Source organism: Castor canadensis, chromosome 11 (genome assembly GCF_047511655.1).
Source record: "Castor canadensis chromosome 11, mCasCan1.hap1v2, whole genome shotgun sequence".
In the NCBI taxonomy this organism is placed as follows: Eukaryota; Metazoa; Chordata; class Mammalia; order Rodentia; family Castoridae; genus Castor; species Castor canadensis.
This window is the reverse complement of record NC_133396.1, coordinates 124,965,455-124,992,177: the sequence shown is the minus strand read 5'-3', so window position 1 is coordinate 124,992,177 and position 26,723 is coordinate 124,965,455. Positions and strand designations below refer to the sequence as shown.

General features: G+C 45.0%; 1 protein-coding gene across 2 annotated transcripts; it reads right to left on the bottom strand.

Annotated features, from left to right (window-relative positions):
- Positions 1–23,852, bottom strand: Cd34 (CD34 molecule). 2 transcript variants are annotated; one of them, XM_020162301.2, is made up of 8 exons: positions 23,560–23,842; positions 13,449–13,631; positions 12,394–12,650; positions 10,957–11,037; positions 2,766–2,922; positions 2,506–2,558; positions 2,029–2,193; positions 1–1,340 (listed from the first exon to the last, which is right to left on the bottom strand). In XM_020162301.2, exons 1-8 carry the CDS (start codon positions 23,636–23,638, stop codon positions 1,155–1,157), a joined length of 1,161 nt encoding a protein of 386 aa, XP_020017890.1. In that variant the 5' UTR covers positions 23,639–23,842; the 3' UTR covers positions 1–1,154. The 2 variants fall into 2 exon arrangements, with proteins under 2 accessions (XP_020017890.1, XP_020017892.1); XM_020162303.2 differs by lacking the exon at positions 1–1,340 and adding an exon at positions 1,351–1,508 and having other exon boundaries at positions 23,560–23,852.
- Between the last annotated feature and the right edge of the window lie 2,871 nt (positions 23,853–26,723).

Here is a 26,723-nt window from a genome sequence, read left to right as displayed (position 1 = left end):
TTACAGTACTCACATATCACTTTTTATTTAGAAAAAAAAACAACCACCCAATCCTCTCGTCTCTGGAAAGTTCTATTTCCAACCGTCATTGAAACCAGGATCCCTGCTCACCCCTCTGGAGAAACAACAGAAAAGGACCTGGGACACCACCAGAAGATGATTGTGGTCCTTGAGAGAGGTTCTGGGGCTCTGACTACACGGGGTTGCAGAGCAGTAATGGAGTTCAGAGTGGGGAAGAGACAGATAGTAATCTGCTGGGGGACTGAGGCCACAGCTCAACCCAGGAGTCAGCTGCAGGAGGAAGAAGCCATGGATGGAGATTCCTCAGAAGATCACAGGTCGAGACGCTCAGCTTACAGATCAGGTCCCATGGTCCCATCCACTTGAACCTAAGGAGAGTTTCTATGTGGCCCCTGAGAGACCAGGACTGAGCTGTTTGTTCTAAAATATGGAGCCCAGTTCCAGGTTTCAGTCAGAAACCTGTACTGGCTGGTACAATGGGGTGTGTGTGTGTGTGTGTGTGTGTGTGTGAGAGAGAGAGAGAGAGAGAGAGAGAATGAGTGAATGTAAGGGACACACGGTGCTCAAAGTAACTGGAGAACAACTGGGAAGCTGGTGACCAAATCCACAGTGTCTTGGAGGACAGACAAGGGATGTGACTTAAGACAACACATTTTTCTGGCTTATTATTATAAGGCAGCAAATGAAGGGAGTTACCTTGGATTCTCTAAAGTAGAGAAAGAAAATATAATGAAGAAACAGTAAAAACCAAAGCCTCCTGGGAGGAAGCTGTAGCTTAGAAAAGCCCATCCTTTCCCCCTAGGGACTCCTGTAATAAGGCAGGAAGGAGAGAAGGGGTAGGGAGTCTGGATACAAATGCTACAAGGTTGTCAACTTCCCTTGGCCTCTCCCCTGCATCCCACACCTTTATCCAAAGAATTCCAGACTCGGTTCAGGGAGCTGAATGCATAAAGGACAGGAGTTCACCTGTTTCCCTCAAAGGTAGAGGACTCCAGGAACAGCGCCTAAGGTGTGTACAGTGAGAAAAGGTAGGACATGAGGGTTGTTACCTCCAGCACAGAGGCAGCACATAATCGGAGGCAGGGAGAGGCCAATTTTCTGGACACTGCCCAGTCTTGCCCCACCCAGCCAAGTCACAATTCTGTATCAGCCACCACGTGTTGTCTTGCTGAATGGCCGTTTCTGGATGTGGCCTGGCCGGTCCCGTTCTCCTGAGCCCCTCGGTTCACACTGGCCTTTCCCTGAGCCTCAGGGGAGGTCCCAGGTCCTGAGTTATAGCCCTGGCCTCCACCGTTCTCCGTGTAATAAGGGTCTTCGCCCTAGACAGTGTATAAATAAAGTAGCATTATCTGGTAAGCAGGGGTGTGAGGCGCTGCATGAGGGTGAGGGGAGCCCAAAAGAAGCTGGGGAAGGGAGCAGAAGGGAGGGGAGTGTGCAGCTGAATGTGAGAATCCTCGCTTCCTGAAGGGCAGTCAGGGTTCCAGCTCCTAGAGGAGAAAGGACAGAGAAGAGGCACCACACCATGCCACTGCAGCTCAGAAGCCAGTTCCCACAGGACAGCTGGCAGTCCCAAGCATGGAATAACCTCCCCAGAGTAGGTATCAGCCAGAGGCCAAGGGTAAAACCTCAGCCTTATTCTGCCTCATCCAAAACACTTCAAGAGTAAATTTTTCTTCCATATGTTCCCTTCTTATGAGCAAAGTGGCATCCATAGGGCATTTAATATGCTTGCAAATTAGCATGGCTGACTTGGCAGCCTATTCTGGTTATACCCAGCTAAACTATCCCTGGGCATAATGAACAGATGAAATGAACCATCTGCTAGAAAGTATGCCTCCCCACCAGGTACTATATATTGTTTTCACTCTTCCATGAGTACAGTGTCTGCAGGCATGTGTGCCCATAAAAATGCCCTTTCTGGTGTTTCTCCTCCCACTCCATGACATCCATGGATTTCCCCAGAAGACTGCTACCTCCATTTCCTTTGTCCTAGACCCCAGAACTGACCAGCCTTTCTCCTGTGGGGCTCCAACTGCGGCGGTTCATCAGGAAATAGCCTGTGGTGCCCAAGATAGCCAGCAGGATGCCCGAGGTAACCAGTGCAATCAGGGTCTTTCGGGAATAGCTCTGGTGGTTCCCAACATCTTGTTCTGTGAAATCCTGGATTCCCAGCTTGAAGAGAAGATGTAGAAAAGTCAGTCTGTCACCTGGGGAAAGGGAGTTCAAGGAAAAGAGCCCAGCCCACTCCAAACCCCTGGGTGTGACTCAACAGTGAAGAGATATAAGAGGACATTGACCTTGGGGATTTCTGAAACAGTACTAAGACTGACATCTCTTAATTGGTCCAAGTTTAGAAAGGTGGTCTTTTAGAGAAGGCCAGAAAGGCAGGAAGGGAAGGCATAGTGAGGATAATCCCTTCCTCCCTATTCCATGAACTCCTTGACCCACAATTCCCTCTGAGACCCACCACCTCAGTGAACTTACCTTTCTCAGGTCAGACTGGTGCTTTTCCATAAGTTGGAGTTTACTGGAAAGTTCTAGAATTAGAAACAGGGGTTGCTAAACCAGTTCATTTTTCTCCTCTGCTATTCTAGAAGAAGCTCTGAAAGCCCCAGGGGTCCCTCTCAGCCAAATCCTTCTCCTTAGCACCTATGCTCTCTGGAGCTAAGATGTGGGCTCTCCACTTATGATATTCAAACCTCACCCTATCCACTCCCAACCCCTCTGGACAGGTGTGCCCTTACCTGTTCTGTTGGTCAAGACCAATAGCATGCACTGAGGTTTAACTTCAGACTGGGCGAGGAGCAAAGAGCACACGCCGACCCCAGCCTCAGAGTCAGCCTTCTCCCTCCCACAAAGGATTTGGATCAGGTCCTCTCCTTTGTCCTTCTTAAAGTCCTCCTGAGAAGACAGAAATGAGGAACAGGAAACAAAATTACTAGTATCCCTGAACTGCATTCATTGTCTCAGGTAATAATACCGATTAAAGTCACACTATTTACCCCCTCCCCAGGAAATCATTCTTTCTAAAATTCCAACAGAAAAATAAATGACTGTAAACTGTACACATACGACAACACAGTAAGAAGAAAATTAGAAATTTCATCATACCAACACATATACCTATTAATTATATTTAAGATATCACAGGACAAACCTAGGAAAATTTATCTTAAGGATTGCTTATATACATACATGCTATTCAAATTGAATTCAAAAGAAATTAACGACAATGGAAAGATATTCATAATGCAATAATAAGAGAAAAATCATTTGTTTCAAGGTTGCAATGTCCCCAAATGATATCAGAAAAACCAAAGGAGGTGAGGAGTGGGAAGCAAATCTGAGTCTATACTCTGTGGCATCCTCCAGGCTGTCCTCCGTTTTACTGTCCAATGGCATCTCAGAAGAGCACTGCTCACACTAAAATGGCGTCTTTCATCTCTCCTGTCCACCAAATCATGGAACCCGGTTTTACGGAAGCTCATAGATCTTTCTCCAACTTCCTGACTGATCCATAAGACTTGGGAATTCAGACTCAGAAGATAAACTCTAATTGTTCTTCAACAGCCAGGTCCCAGGAAAGATATGACTTGAAAGCATTGCTCTCCCACCCCCCAGGACTTGTTCCAGCAGCCTCCAAACACAGTAGGTTCTCCTGCAAAACTGAAACTGTCCGGATGGCAGATGGCAGAGAAGGAAATGCCTGCTGGCTCTTACAACTTTCCTGTTAGGAGAAAACTGTTGGGGCGTGTGACAGTCCTAAGACCTGAGCCTGTGTTCAGGAGAAAGCTTCCTGTTTGCGGGTAGAACTGCAGCTCATGGCAAGGCCAGAGGGCCTCCCAATTGGAAAGGAGCCTAGGTACTTTCCTATGATGAAATTTAAGAAGGAAAACCCAGACTCCTTTGCTCTTCAACGTTAAAATTGGCTTTGGGCCCCCGCTGGAATTTGAGGGATCCAAGGGAAAATAACTGGGCTTGGATGAGGTCAGAAGAGCATGGCTGGCCAATGCAGGTCACAGTGAAATGAATCCAACAGTAACCTCAAAAATCTTCTAAAAGACAAGGTCACAGAGAAATGAATTCTCAGACTCCTGCTGCTTCATCCTTCAGGAAAAGGATCAGTTCTGCAGGGTTTCCAGTTAAGTCCTTGGATAAAGATTCTGCTTCTGGAGAAATCTGACTCAGCATTTGCAATAGGTAGTCTTGAACACATTGGACATGTCCAGTTGTCTTCTATCCTAGAACTGGATAGACCTCTCTAGAACCAGTTCTCTCAGGAGAGCCTTTCATGCTTCCCCTCAGACAAAACACATTTCCTAGCAGCAGGCCTTCTGGATGAGGGAAAAAAAGACCTCACTAAGTAAGATGACTCTGGACTTCTGAGGTGTCTCTGGTTGAAATATGTGTACTTTCTGAAAGAGACAGAAGGGCAGAGCTCCTGCGGGATCTAAAACAAGCAAACAAAATGGCGTCTTCCCCTACCTCCCCACTGCTAAGGAGCTACATCTTGAAAATATTCAGCAGTTCTGACATTTATTGAGCCCTGAATGTAAGACACTGTATGTGTGGGTTGGCAGGGGGTGGGGGAAGAGGAGGGTAAATGTGTATTTTCTGTATCTTGTGTGGTGGTAGGGATGGGGACAAGAGGGGGGAATCTATGAATTCACATGATCAAAACTCATGAGTTTGTATGCATGTCAATGAATAAATAATGTTTACTGTGTCTCCTTAGAGACATAGACAGAGAGAGACACAGTGCTCTGGCTGTCCTAAAAGCTTTTCCTGTGCTTACTCATTAGATCTCCCACAACCCTAGGAGATGGACACTATCATTCTCTTCATTTTGTAGATGAGGAAACTGAGCCACAAAGACTATTTACATGATAAGTGTCATAAGAAAGAAACAAACAAAGGGCTAAGGGCTAAGGGCATGCAAAAGGGTGTGAGGACACATCTGGCTTGGGGTTAGCAAAAGCTTCATACAACAGGAATGAAGAAGGGATAGAATGTGTGCAGTTTAAGCTAATAAGGAAAGCCCCTGTATGTCAGAGCAACCACCATCTTAACCCCAGTTACATGGAGCCCAGAGAACACTGCCTTCTCCTTTGCATCCCCTCCCCCAACTCAAATCTCATCTCCTCCATGAAAGTCAATCCTATCTTCTGCTACGTCTTCAATTAAACTGAGCATTAATCTTTGCTCTGTCATTTACTACAATCTTTGTAAGTCATGCAACTCATTTGAGCATCAGTTTCCTCAGCTGTAAACTGGACTGCTATGGTGACTATAGAGATGTATGAAAAATGTCCAATACATTGGCAACCTAGAGGGCTCTAGATAAACAGCAGCTGCTATGATTATTACTAATAATCACAATAATACTATACTATCTAGAATCCATATTTTGATCATATTCTGCCTTTTTGTTAGTTGAGTCTTTCTGACTAGACCAAGACGGGTGTGTGTGTGTGTGTGTGTGTGTGTGTGTGTGTGTGTGTATAGGTGGGGGTGAGGGTGCACCTTACATAATTTTGAACCCAGAATAAATGCACAGATCATAGTACCAAACAAATAAGCAAAAGAACCCAAGGACTTGTTATTCAACTTAACACCCCAACTGGTTGGCCTCTACACGGAGTCCCTCCACCCCTCACTTAGTTTCTTGGACTAAATTCAAGGGAATAACAGCGGCCAGCCTCCCACTCTGGAATCCAACGGCCCCAGCGAATTGTGTTTGGGCCCAGAGAGAAGCAGGTGGATCCTGAACAAAGCACAATGCTTCTCCGGATGCCTGCAATAAACATCCTCCCCCAAGAGACGCTGTGGGCAAACATGGAAGAGTGGGTAGGAGGAAGCCACAACCTCACCATTTGCTTCATGAGAATCAGATTTGCGAGCCCCTAACTACATCTGCTCACACATGTTACTTTGCAGAAATAAGAAAGCCATCTAGCCTTTCCAGAGTAGCATCCTCAAACATTACAACATTTCCAAAAACATGAAGCATTGGGGTGGGGAGGGAAAGAGGCAGGCATTTTTCCAAGTGACCTCTAGGGTACTTTCCAATGCCAGGATTCTAGGGTCAGTCATCTTCCCCCAGCCACCCCTTTGAAAGAACTTTTATCTTCTTTGTTGGGTGAGTTTGATAATGTAGGTAAAAAACCGGATTGAGACTCTAGGATCAGTTGTCTCTTCCCAACCACCCCTTTGAAAGATCTTTTATCTTCTTTGCTATGTGAGTTTGACAATGCAGGTAAAAGCCATGTTTACAGAAGGATTGGAATAATAAAGGGGTCTGTCACAAGTCACATTACAAGTGGGCAGGGAACCAAGGGCAAGAAGTTAGATTGTCTCCATGTCCCAGGCTCTTTTCCAGTAGACATACTGCCTTCATAAATCTTTCATCTGTGACTTGAATTTTCTGCATGAAAACTGACCTTTAGTATTTGGGCAAGGAAAGCAGGGATTGGGGATGTGAGATTCAAGGGCTGGAGGCAGTCTGCCTCAGATGAAGTAAGTCAGTGTGACAGAATAAGGGTAATGTGAGTTAGCTGAGTAGATAGAAACTTGTGAAAATACTCAAACAATCTAACTGTATTCATCTTTTACAAGTTGAATAGATACAAACTCTATGTATGAACTATGTGGCACGAAACAGATGTAGTGGTTCTAAAAAACAAATTTGTGGGAAAAAAGACTTCAATTGTATCTTTCTCCAAAGATACACAAATAGCCAGTAAGGCTAGAGGTGTAGGTCACTGGTAGAGTGTTTGCCTAGTATGTACAAGGCTGAGGTTTTGATCCCCATTCACACACCCACACACGAGGCCTCTAAGTACATGAAAAGATGTGATTTTCAACATCTTTGATCATCAGGGAAAATGTGTACTGGAACCACACTGAGATACCATCTCATACCCACTAGGATGGCTACTATAAAAAACAAAAACAAAACAGAAAAGAACAAATGGTAACAAAGATGTGGAGAAATCCAAAGCCTTGTGCACTACTAACGGAAATATGAAAACAGTGCAGTCGCTATAAAAAACTGGCGAGTTGGGGGTGTAGTTCAGTGGTACAATGATCTCCTGGGCTGTGCAAGGCCCTGGGTTCCATCCCCAGGACCACAAACCACAACAACAACATAAACAAAACAATGTGATAGCTCCTGAAAAACTCAAAAGACAATTACCATATGACTAAGTAATTCCACTTCTGGTTACATACCCAAAGGAACTGAAATCAGGGTGTCAAAAAGATATTTGCACACTCATGCTCATAGCTGCATTATTTACAACAGCTAATGGACAGGAAAAACCCAAAAGTCTATCAATGGATGACAGAATAAACAAAATGAAGTACACATATACAATATTATGCAGCTTTAACAAGGAAGAGATTCATGACATACACTGCGCATGGATAAACCTTGACGACGCTATGTTAAGTGAAATAAGCCAGTCACAAAAAAGACAAATGCTGTAGGATTCTACCCATATGCACTATATGGAGTAGCCACGTACATAGAGACAGAAAGTAGAACAGTTGTTGCCAAGGTCTGGGAGAGTGGGGAGTTGTTTGTTTGGATGATGTAGACAGATCTAGAGACCAGTTTCACAACAGTGTGAAGGTATCCATCACAACTAAATTGTACACTTAAAAATGGTTAAGGCGGCTGGGCGCAGTGCCTGTAATCCCAACTACTTAGGAAGCAGAGATTGGGTGAAAAAGTTGGCAAGACTCCATCTCAACCAACAAGCTTGGCATGGTGGCACAAGCCTGTCATCCCAGCTATGCAGAAGGCATAAATAGAAGGGTCACAATCTAGGTTGTTCAGGGTAAAAACACAAGACTGTACCTGAAAAATAACTAAAGCAAAAAAGGGCTGGGGCGTGGCTCAAATGGTAGGTAGAGAGCCTGCCTAGCAAGTTGGGTGCCCTGAGATCAAATCCCAGACCTGAAAAAGTTAAGGTGACACATTTTATGTCATGTCTATTTTGCAATTTTAAAACATTTTGGTGAATTCCCCTATTCAAATGGGTATAGCAGAAGATAATCTCACATTTTAGTAAACTATTTGGGAAACTTCAACTACAAAGCCTAAATTAAGTGGATACTACAGCAGAAAGAATGATACTCAACAAGACTTGCTCTAATGAGGGTTCTGAGAGGTGGAAACAGGTGCTTGAGAATAGTGCAGCATCACTTTCCCTTCCCCTGGCTGCCCAGAGGTGAAGGATAGATAGCAAATGCAGAGTAACTGGGTTGTCAATGTCTACAATGCTTGGACAGAAGACAGGCCTTGACAACCCATAGGGAGAGCTGCCATCTTGGTGCTCACTATGCACCAGTGCAAAATGAGCACATGGAGAACCAAGAACCATGCGCCACGCACACACAGTTCAGTATAGGCCAGTGTTGGATACAGGTGGGTACGACATAACAAGAGCACGTAGGATGTGATAGGGAAAACTAAGTAGAGGAAAATAAATCCCTCATGCTCCTCATTGGGCTGTGGGAGGGCCCGAGTCTCCCACCAGTAGAACCAACACCTTAAGGTCCCCTGACATCAAAAGTGTAACTGCAGCCTAAGGCAAATGAAGAGGCATTGTACCTCTCACAGCCTTTGCACCAACCTAGTTATCAGACAAGCAGGGAGGAGGACCCACGCAGGGGATCTGGGATGCCATTGGGAGCTATGGCTACAGATTCTGGATCCAGGATTGCTGACTGAGGAAGAATTAGCCTGGAGCACAGTAGAAGGCATTGCTACTTGGGGACTGGGGAGGCACCCTCATGAAGGGAATAGACAAGGGAGGAAATCTCTGAAGAACAACAGTACTGTACGTGTGCTGCCACCCCCATGGTTCTCGTAGGTGGTAAAGAAGCCTTTCCTAGCTTAGGACATCCGGGGAGCTGCTCTCTTTCTAAATTACCACCCACAGATCCTCCCCAAATCTCAGAGGAACATGCATAGACCTCAGCTGTGGCACAAAACAGATCCATGGCAAAGCCCACAGCAAGAAAAGACAGCATAGTGAGAAAGAGGAGTTATTTCTGGAGAAGCCCTTATCTTAGACAATGACAAGGTCAAATGTGAATTTTGAGGAGCAGCAGCAGACAGACACATAGAGCTGCTCTTAGCTCTAGATCCCAGGCACAAAGTATTACAATTCTGACCCAGACCTGTGTGATGCCCAGGAAAATAAATGCTTGACCAAGATCATGGGGGTTGGGGGGAAGGAGATGGCCATTTTCCTTAATTATCATTAACAAAGGATTTGACAATTTTTTTTTCCTAATGAGTAAGGTTGAAAATCAGCATCAACAACACACTGGGTGTTGCTTGTACACTGTCTACTCATGTTTAACTTAACTGTTTTGAAAACTGCATTGAGTTATTCCATTCTGCAAACTTGTACCTTCATGAGTTCTGTTTCTAAATGCTGGAAGTTAAATGAGTCTGCTAGGTATAATTTTTAAAGATATGTAAGTGATAGAGACCCAACTGATGGCTGGAGGTAAGATATCAGTAGTTGGAATGGCCAACTAGTTATGCCCTCTACAAACTAGCTTTCTAATCTATGCATGCTACATGTCACCTATATGAGTAGATTCTCAATTTCTAAGAAAATGTTCTTCTTGTAAAAGTAAATACTGTTCTTTTCTTCACCCCATCCTTCCTCCAGAGCCTCATTACTGTCAGGATATTGGATTTACTGAAACAAAGCAATGAAAATACTCCTATCATCATTAAAAATTCATAGGTACACCATATACGTTGTTACCAATGCAGTAACAAGAAACTGAAAGAAGAGGCATGACTACTAAAAAGAACAAGAAAGAAATTACAGATTGTGGTAGATAATTTACCTTAAAAATGAAAAGAACCAACTGAGAAGCTCTTGGAATTAATAAACAAATTCAAAAAATGAGCAACCCAACATAATTATTCAAAACTCTATTAACAGGGCTGGTGGAGTGGTTCAAGTGGTAGAGTGCCTGCCTAGCAAAAGTGAGGCCCCGAGTTCAAACCCCAGCACCCCCAAAAAAAGCAAAAATTCCATCAACTTTCTAACATCTCAGCAATGATCAATTAGAATATAAGTGGGATATCTGTGTTATAAACAATCTTTTAAAAATCCAGCAAAACTATAGGGGAAAAGATGTGGTTCAGAGGTAGAATGCTTGCCCAGCACGTGTGAAGAGGTCCTGGGTTCAATTCCCAGCAAGAAAGCAAGAAAAGAACACACCAACAAAGAGCCCATAGGGAGAAAAATTTTTTTAACCAAAACAAAATACTGAGAAGTACAAAGAAGGTGGAAAAAATGAAAAATAATGCCTTTTATAGCATTATTTTGAATAATTATAAATTATTCAAATAGCATTATAATGAAGAAAGACTTGTCTGACTGGATATTAAAAACACTGCAACGTAAAAGCACAAGAAAGTTAAAAATTAAAAGTGGACAAAAGCATAATCAATTTGAACAAATAAAATACCTCTGAATATGCCCAAGTCATATAAAAAAGTATTCCAAAGCAGGTGATTAATAAATGTTGGGAAAAATATTTATACAGAAAATACAGCAGCACAACATAATAACTGTATAAAGAGTTTTATGTCGGTAATAACAACACACGACCTTACATTTTAGTTTACATCTGGATAGTGAGAAGGACTTTCTGAACATGAAAACAAACTTAAATCTGTCAAGTAACAATAAAATTTAATTAAAATTGGTTTTGCCTTTTTTGCCCACCAGATGGGGCCTCTTACTCCCTAAACCCAAAGTCAATATCAGAAGTAGCCTGACCCGGCTCAACTCCCAGGCCCTTAACCAAAGTGCAGCCCAATCCAAGATGGGCTTAAGGGTGCTGGAAGGTTTGTGGGGAGGCAGGGGAGGAACAGAGGGGGTAGGGTGGACTTACACAGCTGGAGGTGTCGTTGAGGTCCAGGCAGATGCCCTGAGAAAGTCTCACTTCTCTGATTCCTGAGCATTTGATTTCTCCCTGTATTAAAACAAAAACAAAGTAAATACATATCTGTGCCCCTCATTCCTTCCCCACCATTTTTCCACCTTGATTTCTGTGAAGTACTCTCTTAAAAGATTTTAGGAAAAAGGAAATTTTTAAATCTGCCAGAGGACTAAAAATCCAAATGCTGAAATACTCCAAAATCTAACACTTCTTGAGTGCTCACGTGATACCATAAGGAAAAAATTTCACACTACAAACTTTTATTTTGTGCACAAAATTACTGAAAAATACTGTGTTAAACTGCCTTCAGGTTATGTGCATAAGGTGTACTTGAAACACAGACGAATTTTATGTTTTGACTTGGGTCTCATCTCCAAGATACCTCACTATGTATATGCAAATATTCCAAAATTAAAAAAAAAAAATTCAAATTCCAAAACACTTCTGGTCTGAAGCATTTTCTATAAAGGATACTCAGCACATAGTTCTACTGTCTTTTTCCACCTCACACACTTTCCCCATCAGGTAATTAAACCTTTTCTTACCAGCCTGGACTTGCAGGCACATAGCTATTTTGGAAAAACATTGGCTTAGATGATGCAGAAATGGGAGATGGGAAGATCTTTTCCCATTTGGGCTGCAATCAGTTCACACTTTCTGGAAGGCCATATATGCAAAAAGATAATGAGGCAGCCAGGCAGATCTGGTGACATCTGTTTTCCTCCTGGCCCCTAAGACTCTCCAGATTCCTATGCTGGCTCTTTAGAAACAGAAACCCAACAGGTAGGTCCCTCATGCCTGCCCTTAGGCTCCACGCCCTCATATTTTCTGCCCTTCATGCTGAAAGCTGTTGACAGCCACAGGCCTCGAGTCCGAGAAGGGCAAGCTGAGCTCACAATCCCTGTGTGCCCAGTTCTCACCTCTGCCAGTGAAGTCCTCACTGCCACTCTGTCTGGCACAAACACCAAACTCTCTCATGTAAAGAAAACACTATTTACTATTTGCCTTAAACATGTTATGAGAAGCAGCCCAATAACTAGAGATGGATTATAAATGTTCCCAAAAGGAAATGTCGCCCTGGTCAATACTGTATCCATGGATACTATAAGGAACCACAGAGGAATGTATGGATTCCTGAGAATCTCTTTTACTTCTTAACTGCCACTCCACTTCACCCCCACCAAGAAAGCAATACCCAAAGCCTTGCTACCCAGCTCTGTCCTCTTTCTAACTCTCCCAGCAATATTTAAGTACATATTTCCATGTTGGTTCCCACATGACACAAATCTCATTGGCAGGTATTGAGGAGAGATGGAGGGGAAGAGAGACAGATTGCTTGCATACTTATGAAGTGAGGGGCATCTGCCATTTTTGGTGCAACTCACCCACCTTGATGGAACTTGGGGCAAGAGAAGATGGTGGATAAAGTTCAGGGGGTGATGTCATCACTACGGTGGTGCTATTGATTGAGTAATCTGAAACATTTACAGGTGGCACGCTGGGCTTCAAGGTCATCTCTGAAATTGAATTGTTGGCTAGGGTGGTGGCCACTGTGAAGGCCGAAGAGGTCTTTGATTGGACAGAAGAGTCTGTGGTCACAGAGACTGGAGGGATCCCAGAGTTAGATGTGAAGTTGACAGTAGTCTCTGGAAAAGACCAAAGCATAGGTGTATACGGCACACATACAGATACACACACACACAATCTCAGTTCAGGACATGGTCAAGGACTTCTACATAGAAATGGGAGCTGGGGGAGATAACAGTTACTTGATGTCATTTCAAGCCAGCTGTTGGAACCACAGCCAACAGCTGTTGAAGCCACGTGGCGGAGGCTCACACCTGTAATCCTAGCTACTCAGGAGGCAGAGATCAGGAGGATCATGGTTGGAAGCCAGCCCGAGCAAACAGTTGAGAAACCCTATCTCAAAAAAGACAAAATCACGAGCAAGGGTTGGCGGAGTGCCTTAGGCAGTAAGATTGCCTGCCTAGCAAGTGTGAGGCCCTGAGTTCAAACCCCAGTGCCAACAAAAAAATAAACATATAAAAAATAAAAGAAAATGCATTCAAGGTGCCCTCTGGATTCTGAAAGTCAACTAGACGCCGGTCTACCCTTGAGAAACAAAAGTCCTGAAGCCATCTTTCTTCATTTAGAAGAGATCAGAGACCCCACTGGAAGCCTCATCTGATTTGTTATCAGCTGAACTCAGCATGAGGGGAGGGGTACAGGGAGCACTAGTGCTCGGGGTCGGCTTGGCCTCAGAAACTCATCACCGTAAGAATCACCTAGATGTTACTTCAGGGTACCCAAGCATGATCACAAGGCCCTACTGCAGGGGGATGTGTGGCTCCATCTGTGGGGTGTGGGGGAGCAGTGCCAGCAATTCTGAACATTTTATTCATGCACCAGCTGCATCTCCCTTGAACCTGAGCATCTCTCTTTACCTGAGACGGCTGGTGTGGTCCCATTCCAGTCCCGAGAGACAGATTGGGGACTAGTGCTTCCAGGGGTAGTTGGTGTTGTAATTTCCTCCTTGGATACATTTGTAGAAACAGTTGAAAATATTCCCACGGTGGATGACTTTGTGGTCACAGCAGTAGAATTGTCCACATTTGTGAACCCAGAGGCTACAGGGAACAAGGAGGACAAGTCAGAACCTAGACACTTCCTGGAGTTGCATGACATCACTTGATTCAATTTCCTGTCTTCACGTGGAGTCTGTCAGAACATTCCCTGCTTTCCTGGCAGTGCGGCAGCCATCGTAATATCCTCTCTTACCATGTGTGGTGATGCATGCTTGTAATCCTAGCTACTCAGGAGGTGGAGATTGGGGGTTCCAGACCAAACTGGGCAAAAAATTAGTGTGATCTCAACAAACAAGCCAGGCATGGTGGCACACACTTGTGATCCCAGCCATGGGGGGAAGGGGAATCAAGGAACTCTTATCTGAAAAATAATTAAAGCAAAAAGGACTGAAAACATGGCACAAGTGATAGAGAAGCTGCCTAGCAAGTGTGAGGCCAAGTTCAAACTCCAGTAGCACCAAAAGAATATCTTCCGGGACAGTGGACTAATTTCCTACTACTAGATTTTCTGTAAGGAAATATAAAAATAAAAAATTTCTAAGTGCATAAGTGCATTGTTTTATTTATTTATGAAGGGAAAGTTGCAGACTACAAAATAAATTTTAATAAACTAAATGGCATATGCACTTAATATAACATAATCATCTCAAGTAATTTATGAAAACTGTAGCAGCATGGAAATATGAAGCAATGTCCACAATGTGTTTAGTAAGATCCTAAAATATGAAAATTACACCTGTATAGATATTGCAAAGATTGAAAATGGGAGAAAGGGCACGTTCCCACTTCTCTTTTGATATAGCCTTCTCTTTTTGGTCACCCTCCATCCTACATACTAACTTTTGGAGTAATCACTAGATTCATGCTCTCTCTATCCAATCCCTTGAGAAGTCTTCTGTCCTTGTCGGTCTTCTTAATCCCCAAACTCTCCTCTCCTCATCCTCTCCCTCAAGACCAAGCCCATCCTCCTTTCCTCAAGTGCAGCAAAGTGACTCTGAGATTCTCTTAGGAGATTCTGAGATAGGAAAGCCACAGACAGACTAGAGAGAGAGCACAAAGCCTGGTTTCTCATCAAATGTGGCGGGAAGAAAGAGAACTTCATCTGGTTCTGCCAGTAACTATGTAATTTAGTTCATGTAAGTAAGGGTCTTTTTTGTCTATCTTATGTGGATTGTTGGGACAATCAATGAGAGAACATCTAGCTAAAAAATGGTAAATTACTATAATAAAATGTCTCTCCTGTAAGAACCAATCAAGATGTGCCCTCTCTCCCAGATTACATTTTGAGGACCCGAAGTCTTAGAACTTCTCGCTCAAATGGCTCTCTTTTCACATCAAGGACCTGCATGGACCTTTCTTTCCAGCTCATCCTTCCAAGGATGAAGGTGTATACCCCAAGACTCAGAGGTGGCTAAGGGATGGCTGCCTGCAGGGAGAAAAGAGGGCTAGCACTCAGGTGTCCATGCATGCATATAGAATCCCCATGGTGTAGCCAGAGTCATGGGTAGAGGGAAGAGAAAGGAGTTAGGCTGGGGCCAGGGTCCATGTCTTCCTCATCAGCCACATCGTGCACTGATTTCTAAGAGTGTGAGAGTCCCAAATTCAAAGACAGTCTAACAGATGGCCATGAAGGCATTATGTATGTCAAGATACGAAGCTAGAAGATGTTTCGTTTTTCAGTTACTTGGCCTGTTTTATTTATTTATTTATTTATTTATTTTTATTTTATTATTTGTATGTGCATACAAGGCTTGGGTCATTTCTCCCCCCTGCCCCCACCCCCTCCTTTACCACCCACTCCACCCTCTCCCTCTTCCCCCCCTCAATACCCAGCAGAAACTATTTTGCCCTTATTTCTAATTTTGTTGAAGAGAGAGTATAAGCCATAATAGGAAGGAACAAGGGTTTTTGCTGGTTGAGATAAGGATAGCTATACAGGGAGTTGACTCACATTAATTTCCTGTGCACATGTGTTACATTCTAGGTTAATTCTTTTTGATCTAACCTTTTCTCTAGTTCCTGGTCCCCTTCTCCTATTGGCCTCAGTTGCTTTTAAGGTATCTGCTTTAGTTTCTCTGCGTTAAGGGCAACAAATGCTAGCTAATTTTTTAGGTGTCTTACCTATCCTCACCCCTCCCTTGTGTGCTCTCGCTTTTATCATGTGCTCAAAGTCCAATCCCATTGTTGTGTTTGCCCTTGATCTAGTGTCCACATATGAGGGAGAACATACGATTTTTGGTCTTTTGGGCCAGGCTAACCTCACTCAGAATGAGGTTCTCCAATTCCATCCATTTACCAGCGAATGATAACATTTCGTTCTTCTTCATGGCTGCATAAAATTCCATTGTGTGTAGATACCACATTTTCTTAATCCATTCATTGGTGGTGGGGCATCTTGGCTGTTTCCATAACTTGGCTATTGTGAATAGTGACTTGGCCTGTTTTATAACTGTGAAATATTTAGACATACAGGATGTGGGTCCCTGTTGTACCCTGGCCTTGGATCCTATCAACATTAAGGGTAGGCTTGGTATCCAGAGTTCACACCTGGAGTACCATCTACAAAGAAAGGATACTCTAAAGGTTGTCTAAATGTTCCTGGTTGAGAGCTAAGACTGTACTTTCAGAAGTTTCCAAGGTAAACAATAATGTAGAAATGAAACCTCTTATTTCCCTCAGCATCCAGAGGGAAGTCAGACTTTTCACTTCAAGTCAGTTAGCCTGAGGCCAAGAATGCATCCCCTAAGGGTGATGGCAATGGTCTCATTCTCCCACCTTTTCCTTCCACCTTCCTCTACAATGTGCTGTAAGCAGACTGATAGTCATGGTGAGTGCAATTATCAAATCCTAACATTATGCATCATGTAAGCTGCGGGAAGAAGGTATTATCTCTCCTTCCTAGAGTTGAATAACCTAGAAAACCCCTGCAAGTAGCAATGGACACTGAAGTTTAATCAACTCCTGAGTAGGTGCAGCAAAGTGGCCAGGGTTGGGTTTAAGCTTCTAAACATCTGAATGCATCCTCCAAACCTCTGGAGACAAAAGGATATGTGGATTCACATGTGAAGGTAGCTTGATCAAAATAAAATAGGTTTTGAACCCAAACTTCCTTCTTTAAATAGGACCCTGAACCAATCTGACCCTAAGATATGTATCCATTATAGGGGCAGATGATGGTAATGAGGACACTACTCTCAAGACACTATTCCAAGACACCCCTGTAATTCCTCCCCTGTGACAGCCTCCCTGTTCTGTTGGACTGGGTCAAATCCTGGGAATCCCATCTGGTCCAGTCTGGCCTATCCCTTTTCCCTCTCGAAAAGAAGCTGGGCCTGGCCGAAATGATGTCATGCTTTTGAATCCCCTCCCCCAAGGGGCTCCTTCACCCAGACAAACACTTCTGAACTTTTCCAGATGTGAAGAGAAACCTACTGCTAGTTCTGAGGACAGAGGTGCCTGTTCCAAAAGAGTGAAGCAACACTGTATCCAGGCCAGCTACTGACTAGATGTGGACAGACTCCCAGCTACAGCAGCCTCTCCCTCCCACTGTTTAGCCAAGCACCAAGGTCCAGGCAGCAGGATCTGTCTACCAAGAAGGGCAACCCAACTTCAGATTCACTGTTCTGAGCCTAGGGTGAACAGAGAAGCTTCTGAGACACTGGAGAAAACAGAGCAAAAATGAAGTGCAGAAAGACAAGATTAAGCCATTAGCCATGAGTGAAGTGGCTCAGAGCAAGGGGACTCCATGGCCTGGGCCCTGGGAGCTTCCAGGGCTCCCTTTGCAGAGATGGAGCATTCCTAGAGGAATGCCATCCTAAGAGTAAAGACTTACCACAGGTCTCTTTTTATCCTCTCTTCCCATATACCTCCATGGCCTATAAACCATCAAACACTGCCCTTTCTTTATATCATCTCTGACCCTAACTCTGTAGGGGAGTAAAAGCAGCCTATAGTCAGCAAGAGCCTTTCAGATGCTGAAACACCATCAGTGAAATTCCATTCCGTTCCCTGAAAGACAGAAAGAACAATCCTTACCCTCACCCTTACCACTAGAAAGAGCTGTAGGATAACTTAAGAGCTGCAAGGAAGGCTGCCTTCTGTTGTTTATTCATTGGTCCATTCTTACTGTCACTGGAAGGACTCCATTTTGACCTTTGACCCTAACTATGTTCCCTCGCTATATGTTCTTGACCCAGGAACTTGGAGCAAGGGAGAAAAAATAGACCAGTATGTTAGCAAATAAGGATTCTAAGATAAATAGGTGTCCCAGGCAAAATTTATGGAGTAAAATTCACATGTTGAACCTACAGGTACTTCTTCAGAGGCAATTATTCTTGTTTGTACAATTCTAATAAGCCTGGTTATCTTGATATCCCAGCCAAAGTGGAAAATTGGAGGAAAAAAAATGAGTAGCAACAGCTGAAAACTAAGAAACTGAGATAAATGAAAGAACAGATTTGAATACGAAGCCTATATCTCTGGAGTCGTTTATGGTCAGAGTAAAAAGATATATACACCTTAACAAACATTAATGATGTCACTAAGTTGCAAGACAGCCACAGTATTTTCATGATAATCTGTCATGAAAGTTGAGCTCTGTGCATGTGTGCACACGTGCGTGCGTGTGCGTTAAAGAAGCAGAAGTAATATTTTGAAAAGATTTCCAGGTATAATTTATAAGTTCAAAATTCTTTGGGTCTTCAAAGAGGATATACAAATTGTAACAGATTCAGTAAGTTATTACCTCGATAACCAAATTCCCATACTCTAAGAGGCTGAATTTTTCTACACTGGGTCTTATTTTTTACAGAAGTTCTTAGTTTTGGTTTTTTATTGATGCTGTTTCTTGATCTCCTAGCCAATCTATCCATCCATTCAAATGCCAGCATCTAACCCAGACCAGCACTATTCCAAGTTCTTAGATATTTTAGGCAGAAGGGCCCTCACCTCAGGAGGTGAGACACTGGAGCCCACAGCCTCATTGATGGGAAGGCAGAACCCCCAAAAACAAAAAGCCCAGGTTCTGCAGACAGACCAGCAAAAAAACCAAGTTCAGATGTCTCCCTCCCATGCTCTAGCTGTGTGGTCCTGGAAAGCAACTTCAGCTCTCTCTAAACCTCTCAGGGGAAAATGGGCATAAAAGCAGACCTCACCTCCTGATTGTTTTGAGGAACAAAGGCGATTAGGACATGCCAGGCAGTTAGCCTGCCTGGTAACTACTCAAAACCCAGTGGCTACAGTTAGATAGGGCAGGCCCCTTCCTTCTGTTTCCTGGAGACCTGAAGACTTATCTCTATCACTCATCTGGTACAAACTCACATAAGCTGTTTCCTCAGGATAGGTCTAACTGTCGCCTCAGTGAGATTATAAATTTCTTGAGTGTCAGGACCATTCATATACTTGTGTGTTTCACAGAAGCCACAATCATGGGATATCAGGATAACAGTAGGACTGAAGAACACTGTGTCAGACATACTCAGACCAACCACCTCCAGGTAGAGGGCTCTCGCTCTGATGCTGTGTTTTAAGAGGGAACTCACAAAATTACAGCATGTCCAAGCAAAGATAATCAGGAATAGGAGAGCTCACATTGCAGAGGTCCTAATGGTACTTCCTCTAGACAGGAGTTAGCCACAATGGCTAGTGGAACAAATCTCACCCAGGGGCTGATTTTGTATGGCCAGGCTGTCAAGCATGGCTTTTATATTTTTTTAAGTGTCAAGAATAAGACAAAGTAGATAGAATATGCATCTGTAACTATATATGGCCCCCAACACATAAAATATTTACTATTTGGCCCTTTATAGTGTCACAATAGGAAAAGTTTGCTGACCGTTGATCGGAGAAAGGAGAATCTGAGTAGAAGAAACAACTCTTAAGAGATTCATCTTGCTTACACAGTATATGCATTTTCCCCCTAAGCACATGCAATTTGCTCAGTCCTGTAGAGAGTACAAAAATAAGAGTCATTTTGATTCTTTTCTTCCCTTAGGCATTGGGGGCACTGCAATTTAAACAAATCCCTCAAGGAATTTGTAAACTAGCGGGCCAACTAGAAAAATCTTTAGGACCAGACTAAGCAAATTGAGACAATACAAAGACTAGGACAACGATTAGAAGTGACAGGAAGGTTAATTTCACAGCAACACAAGAAAAGGACTTCATGTAGTTATTTTTAAAAGTGGGATGAATTACTTTAGGAGATAGGTGAGCCACCCATATTCCCTGGAAGCATTCGGGAAGCATCCTTGTTAGGAGTCTTTCCATCCCTGTGACCTGCCGTGAGTTTGGGACTAGAACAAAGGCTAAACTGAGGTGTGAGTGTAAACAGGTGCCCGTGGCCTGAATGTTTCCAGTATACTGAGATTTCCCTTCGACAGCCAAATAGCTTGTCTTGACCCCTCCCACTTACTATGGAACCCCAGGATGCTGAGGGGGCCATATTTCTCCTGTTGGCCTCTACCTCAATTTTCCTAGCGCTGTTGAGTCCTGGATGGCAGCTCCACGCCTCCCTCTCCTCTGTGACTCTGTGCCGTGACTACTGCACTGTCAGCTAGCCAAACACTCTGTCCTTTAGTCTTCCCAGAGAACCACACATATAAGTCTAGGGTGTGTAGGCAATTTTCACTGAGCATGAAGTGAGATTACAATGCAGCCCAGAAGAGATAAGAGCATGACTTTAAACTATTAGTCATTATTGTGCTAATAAATAAATCCATATTAAAGAATCTCCTTGACCACTCTTTCTACTCTGAACCCACCACTGTTCCTCTGCTCACTGCAGGTGCCTCTCCCTGCTCTCTATCCTCTTCCTGGGCTCTATAGCTGGTTAGCCAACCCAAACACAAGGTTCCTTTATCAGTTCTGGCTCTTGTCTTTGCATATCCAGAGTTTGCCCAGGGTTCTAGGCTTTCTCACCCAAAACCCATTAACACATTTTCTTAAGCAACAGAGCAAAGCTAGCTAAAGATGCCGCGCTTCCCTAAGAAGCATCAATTTTTATTTTATTATTTTTTTCCGAATCAGGAAGGAGCAACTTCCCAATTAACCCAATAAGACCTTTTCCTTTGCCTCCAAAGGGAAGTGATTCATTCCCTGCCTGAGTTCAGAGTACAGGTCCAGGGAAGTACACCTTGCCATGCCTCCTTACATGTTTGAATCTCCATCTTCCCTCCACGCATTCGTCTTTCTCCTTGTAGCACACAGTCAGGACCTTTGAGACTAAGTAGTGTAGAGAATGTGTTTTCATTTCCCAGCTCTGAAGAGAGGAAATGTTCTCATTAGAGAAATCACAAGTCTCCCAAAACATGGAAATTCTGCCCCAGAGACTGTGAGAATTTTCTTTTGGTGGGTGGTGCCTTTGCTCTTTTTCCCTATCTTCAGATTTTTAGTTCGCCACAGGGCAGGACAATTAGTTCCATGAACCAAAGTCAATGAGAGCAGGAGGCCCAAGACCCTGAGTGAGGAGCTGGGGAAATCACCCAGCTCTGAAAATAAGGCCTCCCAGGCCTCCCCGCCCAGAGTCTGAAGGAAATCAGGCAATGAGACTTAAGAAGTAGAATTTGTTCCTCTTTTTAATTTGTTTTTCTAGGACTCTGTGCCTGAGTTTATCTGCTAGAGTTTGGCACTTCTTGCCCTCAGCTTTTGGAGACAAAGACTCAGGAAAGGAAGGGGACGAGGACAAATGAATGAGGAGGCCCAGGAGGTGGAGCCAAAGGGATAAGAAAAAGAAGCCGAGGCCCCAGTCTCTTTATCAGCCAAACAGGAATGCTGCTGAAGACGTGCGTTTACAAAGGTTGTGCCAGCTGGGTTGGCCCTACAACAGGGAACACTGGGGACCACTGGATTAGTCAGAGGTCCCCAAGGCTGCTGCTCCTCCTCCTCCTCACCATGTGGCAGAGAGTCAAAGGGTGGAGTCCTCTCCCCTCTGGAAAATATCTGATAAAATTCTTTTCCCTTTTCTTTTTCCCCTCTTACACGTAGCCCCAGGCAGGATATGGGTGTGGGGTCAGCAGGCATGAAAGACCCAAAGGAAGAAAAGGAATGTGACCAGGCAGGACCAGGGGATGTTGTTAGGATGAGGGGACAGAGAGGCCTTGGAGAAAAGATAACCTGAACCTGATAAAAGGGACTCCCTAATTACCTGAAAGGCGTTCCTCTGGTTAGCTGGTGGTGAGGCAGTGCTGCCTGGTGGTCCTCAGCCCCCACCCTGACTCTGGTCTTCTATCTACCCCATGCTTACCAAAGAGCCCACTGGTGGTAGGCTCTGAACCTGTGTCATGCCAACTTCTCACAGAGATAGAAAAGAGACCTCTCCAGAACAAGCTCTTTGTTGGGGTAGTGATAAGAAAACAGACCCCTTCTACTAAATTTCCCAGTAATAATCACACCAAATATTTGCAATAGTTCATTGATAGCATTTCAAGGCATAGTCACTCATTTCATTAATCCCATGGTGGATCCCAGGTCAGAAAACAACTCCTACTATTAAAAAACCAAAAGACATCTCAACGGAATCCTAGATAGCTCTTGGGGGAGGCATGTAGTTACAACTGGCCCAAGTAGTCTAACAAGGTGGGAAATAGGGACCCAAAGCTGAAACCCTGAAATTCTCAGCCTAGCTGCCCAAAGTTTTGAAGAAGTTGTGTTGCTTTCCCACCCACATCGCTGCAGGCCAAGACAAGACTGATACTGGCCAGCTGAGGAAATAAGAAAAGGGTGGGCCCTCACTCAGCCCAGACCCAGGTCAAAGAGCAGAACATCTGATGGAACCAGGAGCCACTTTGCTATGAGGGCAAAGTCTAGCACCCATTTCAGGGGTTCTAGCCCTCAGCAACTACTTTACCCCTGCCCAAGAGGGCATGCCCAGGGCTGCCAAACAGGTCAATGGAGAACCTAGCTCTGCTTCCTCCAGCCATAGCCAGCTCTCTCCAACTGGGTAGAGATGCCTAGCAGTCAGGTCCAGGTCACTGCAGAGCCGTGGTGTAGGATGCACTGAGTAGGGAGGAGCCCTAGAGCTAGAAGCAAAATGGAGAACAATTTCTTAAGTTTAAAACCTCTCAGTAACTGAGATGAGATGAAGAATGTTATCCTCCAATGAAAGCAATTAAGTATAGTTATTGAGTGCTATTTACTTTTTGCCAAGGTGAGAGCAAGGGCTTAAGAAGAGGAAGCGTGGGTGAGCTGGAACTGTCCTGGCCTGTCCACCAGCTTTAGAATTTGGAGGGGAACAGAGCAAGAAAAGTCCAAAATGTAAGAAGTGTAAGTTTGTGCAGGGGTGAGGCGTGGTGATCATTGGGACGCAGGGGGCGGGGGCGGATGATCAACCTATCCCCTCCCCTCCAGTGGGATCCCTGTGGTATCTGCAGGGGCAATTTTAATTTAGCTTTGTAATCCTGTGTACAAGATTTTTTTTTTCTTCTTCATTCCAAACTCCTCCGCTCACCTAACTCGGCCTTCCAATCCCGGCCTCTTGGGCGTTGGACTCCGCGCCTCACCCCCGTTTGCCTTTCCCTGAATTCCTTAGTGGCTCCCCGATCCTGGTGAACGGTGGGCGCCTGGGCCTTTCCTGGCATCCCGCTTCAGATCACTGCGTTCTGAATCAACCGACAACTCTAAAACTTTCCTGCTACTCCCCTGGTTCTGGCTTCACCTTTGCGTTCTGCACCTTTGGCAAGGCAGAGACCCTGGCATCTCCAGCTCGCTTTATTTTAGTCCACTTCAGCCAGCCGTTTTGTTCCGACTCACACACCTCGGCTAATTCACACTCCTGCCGGGGTGGCTTCGCCTCCCACCGCCACCGTTCCCAGGTGAGGCGCGCTGGCTGGGGCTGGAGCAGCAGTGGGCGGCAGAGCGTGGGTGGGGCAGGGGTCCCTGCTCCGCGCAGCTCTGCTGGCCGCTCAGCCTCGCCTAGTGCCCGACCCTCCCCAAGGCCAAAGGCAGGTGGGTGCAGCGCGCGGGCGATACTCACGCAGCAAACTTAGCAAGCAGAGCGCGGTCCAGCCCCGCGGCATCCCGGGCCCCGCGCGCGCGCCCCTGCGGACCAGCATCCTTTCCTCCCGCTGCCGGAGAGATGCAGAGTGGAAGACACCGCTCGGCCGGCCGGGACGCGCTCCGCCCGCCCCCTCCGCCCGGGAGTGGGTGGGGGATCCTTGCTTTTCTCTCCTCCTCCTTCTTTAAGCTTGGCAAGGCCGGCCCCTCGCCTTGGCTGCCACTAACGTGAGCTCCCCTAGTTCGTTCCAAAGGCGGAGGACGTGAGGAGGGAGGCTGGGGTCGTCACCTCTATCGAGGCCAAAAAAAAAAAAAGGGTGGAGGTTTGCTTGGCCCCAGACGCCTTGTTCAGGTTTCTGTAAAGGTCCGATCCTGATCCTCCTAACTTTTAACCCTTAGTATCTGCCTTCGCGGTGGCCAGTTTCCTCTGTTCCTCCACCCCCACCCCCTTCCTTTCCTTTTTGTTTTTCTTTAAGTTTTAAGCCGATAACAATCTTGTGGAAGGAATTTACTGTGAGCGCCTGTGTTTACAAGGGGGAGCATTTTGCTAATCAGGTAAAACTTATCACATGTAAATTGTGACACATTGAATGATAGTGACAGTAGACGCTGCTGCGTGTTAATGAAACTTAAGAACGGGACACATAAATGAGTGTGATTAGCCGCCTTAGCCATCCAGTCCATCCTTGTTGACTTTTTCCATTTTTTTCTCGCAACATCTACAGAATTTGTATTAGTTTGGAGGTTTTTTGTGTTTGTATTTTTTTTCCGTGACCATATTTTCACATTTAATATGATCATAGCAGTTATCACAAAGACAAAGGATTCCCCCAGCACCTGGGACACCTCCTCAGTCATCCCTTCTCCCATCAGCTATGTTTGGCCCTGCTCTGCCTCCCCAGTGGAATCACTAGATTGCAAGTAATCAGTCTCTTCCAGAATGTCTGGGTCACATAGCCTGAGGGAAATCTATCCTTCCTTTAAGAAGGTCTGAAAGGACATCCTGGAGTCTCTTTTGATTTATTCTTCTGCAGACATCTTAGCCTTAGAGAAGCAGGTTTATCTTTGGGCCACAGCAGACCTGTAATTACATTTGGATTGCAAAGAAGGGTGTAAAACAAACCCTAAACTCTTCTGATTTTGTTACCTAACATTCCTTTAAATGGGGAACAAAGCTTTTTGTCACATAACAAAAGCAAAGGGTTAATATGCAAACTTACTGAATACAATGGCATGGTGTGAGTTTGTTTCAAAGTCAAATGATGACTTAGATCTGACCACTTTGGGATTTGGAGCTGCAGCTGGGGATAGAAAGGGTGACAAAATTCATTTTTTACCAGTCAGGCTTTAGCCTTGAGACTCCCAGTTGACAAGGAAAACACAAGTACCCCTCCCCAAATTCTCTCTGATCCAAGAGCTGGGTTTGCTTTAGGCACCCAATGTGACGTGGTGCACAAAATGTGGGATTGTCACCCTTGCTAGATAGGAAAATATAGCTCACTTGGCTCAAGCTTTACTACCAGAAATTTCTTCAAGTCACTCCAAATGCCATTTGTCTTCTGCAGTTGGACCATGGGAAACCACACCACAGGAAACTTATCTCTAGAACCTGAACTACTTTGTTGTATGTCAAGAATGTTAGGCAAGTCCTCTATCACTGAGCTACATAACCAGTCCTTTTTTTTGGGGGGGGGGGGGACAGTGTCACCAGCGCTGGTGAAGTACGTGATTTTTGTGCTCCCAATGGAAAAGCAGAGCACGTGGATGGGTGAGGTAGGATAGCTTTATTGAGAGAAGGGGTCGCCTGTCCTGCCAGGTGAGGGAAGGGAAGCAAGAAAAGAGGGCACAGTGGACACAAGTGGAATCCACTGGCAACGAGAGCAATTTTCTTTTTCAGGTGCCTTTAAAACCTACACGACCCATGGGAGGGCAGAACCAGGAGGTTCCCACCCAATTATGAACTGAGTGGGGAGGAGCATGAACGGTTCCCGGGCAGGTGAGGGTGGTCTGGCCCATCCCCAGGCAAGCTACATGAGCCCCAAACTTTTCCTACTTCTAGCCTGCCTCAACAGGGTCTCACTAGGTTGCTTAGGCTGGCATCAAACTCACTATGTAGCCCAGGTTAATCTTGAATATCTTAACTGACTTTGGGAAGAAAGAGAGAGAGAGGGAAGAGGGGAGGGGGAGGAGGGAGGAAGGGAGAAAGAGAGAGAGAGAAGAGAATTCTGTGATGTACAGAACAAGAATCAAGGATACAGGCCAAGAAACTATATTTTTCAGTAAATACTGCCTGTACACTGAATTTCAGGAAGTCCCGGATTAGAAAGAAGACATGTAAGGAACAAAGGAGTGAGAACACAGGAGATGCTAGGCTCCGAGGAGGAGAAATAAATAAAAATAGGCATCTGGGAGGCTGCTAAATGCCTTCCTTAGAGAGCAGAGCCCTTTCTTCTCTGGCCTGCAAAGCTTTGGATGTCACAAGAACTATGAAGCCAGAAGATGGACTGGCTAATAGAAATATGCAGGCAAAAGTGCCTCCATTTTGGGCCCTGCTGGCTCTCCATTCTGATCTCCAGTGGTAAATGATAAAACCAAACACCACCCTCCCGTTCCAGGAGAATGCGCCTCAAAGAAACAGCAGCCCGTTCCAGAAGGCACGCCTCAGAGGCCCCCTTGCCCAACTGAGTACTTTCCGCCCCAACGATCTCAGTAAATTTTCACAGCGACCACTTCCTCGTACTCTTACCCAAGGCAGCCATAAAAACACTCCCACCTCCAAGTCGGGCGCGGCGATTCTCTTGGGCAGCCTGGCACCTTGAGCCTGTCGTTAAACTTTGCTTGCTGGATGTGAGAGTCTCTTTTTTTTTTGCTAGCAGCATTTTCCTAACATTGGCCACTGTACATGCCTTCCAGGGTCACTGAAGCTCATCACTCCCAAGCTCCCACGCCCTTGCCCCAACCAGCCATAAGCACAGACAGGTTCTGGCCACTGGACACAGCTACTCAGGGGCCTCAGCCTTATTCACACGCCAGCGTTGAGCTACTAGGTCTCTTCAAAGCTCTGGCCTTCCTGGGCTGTCACTCAGCATCTCTCTTTCCCTACTCCATCAAATAAACTTGTAGAAGAGGATGCTAGCTAGCTAC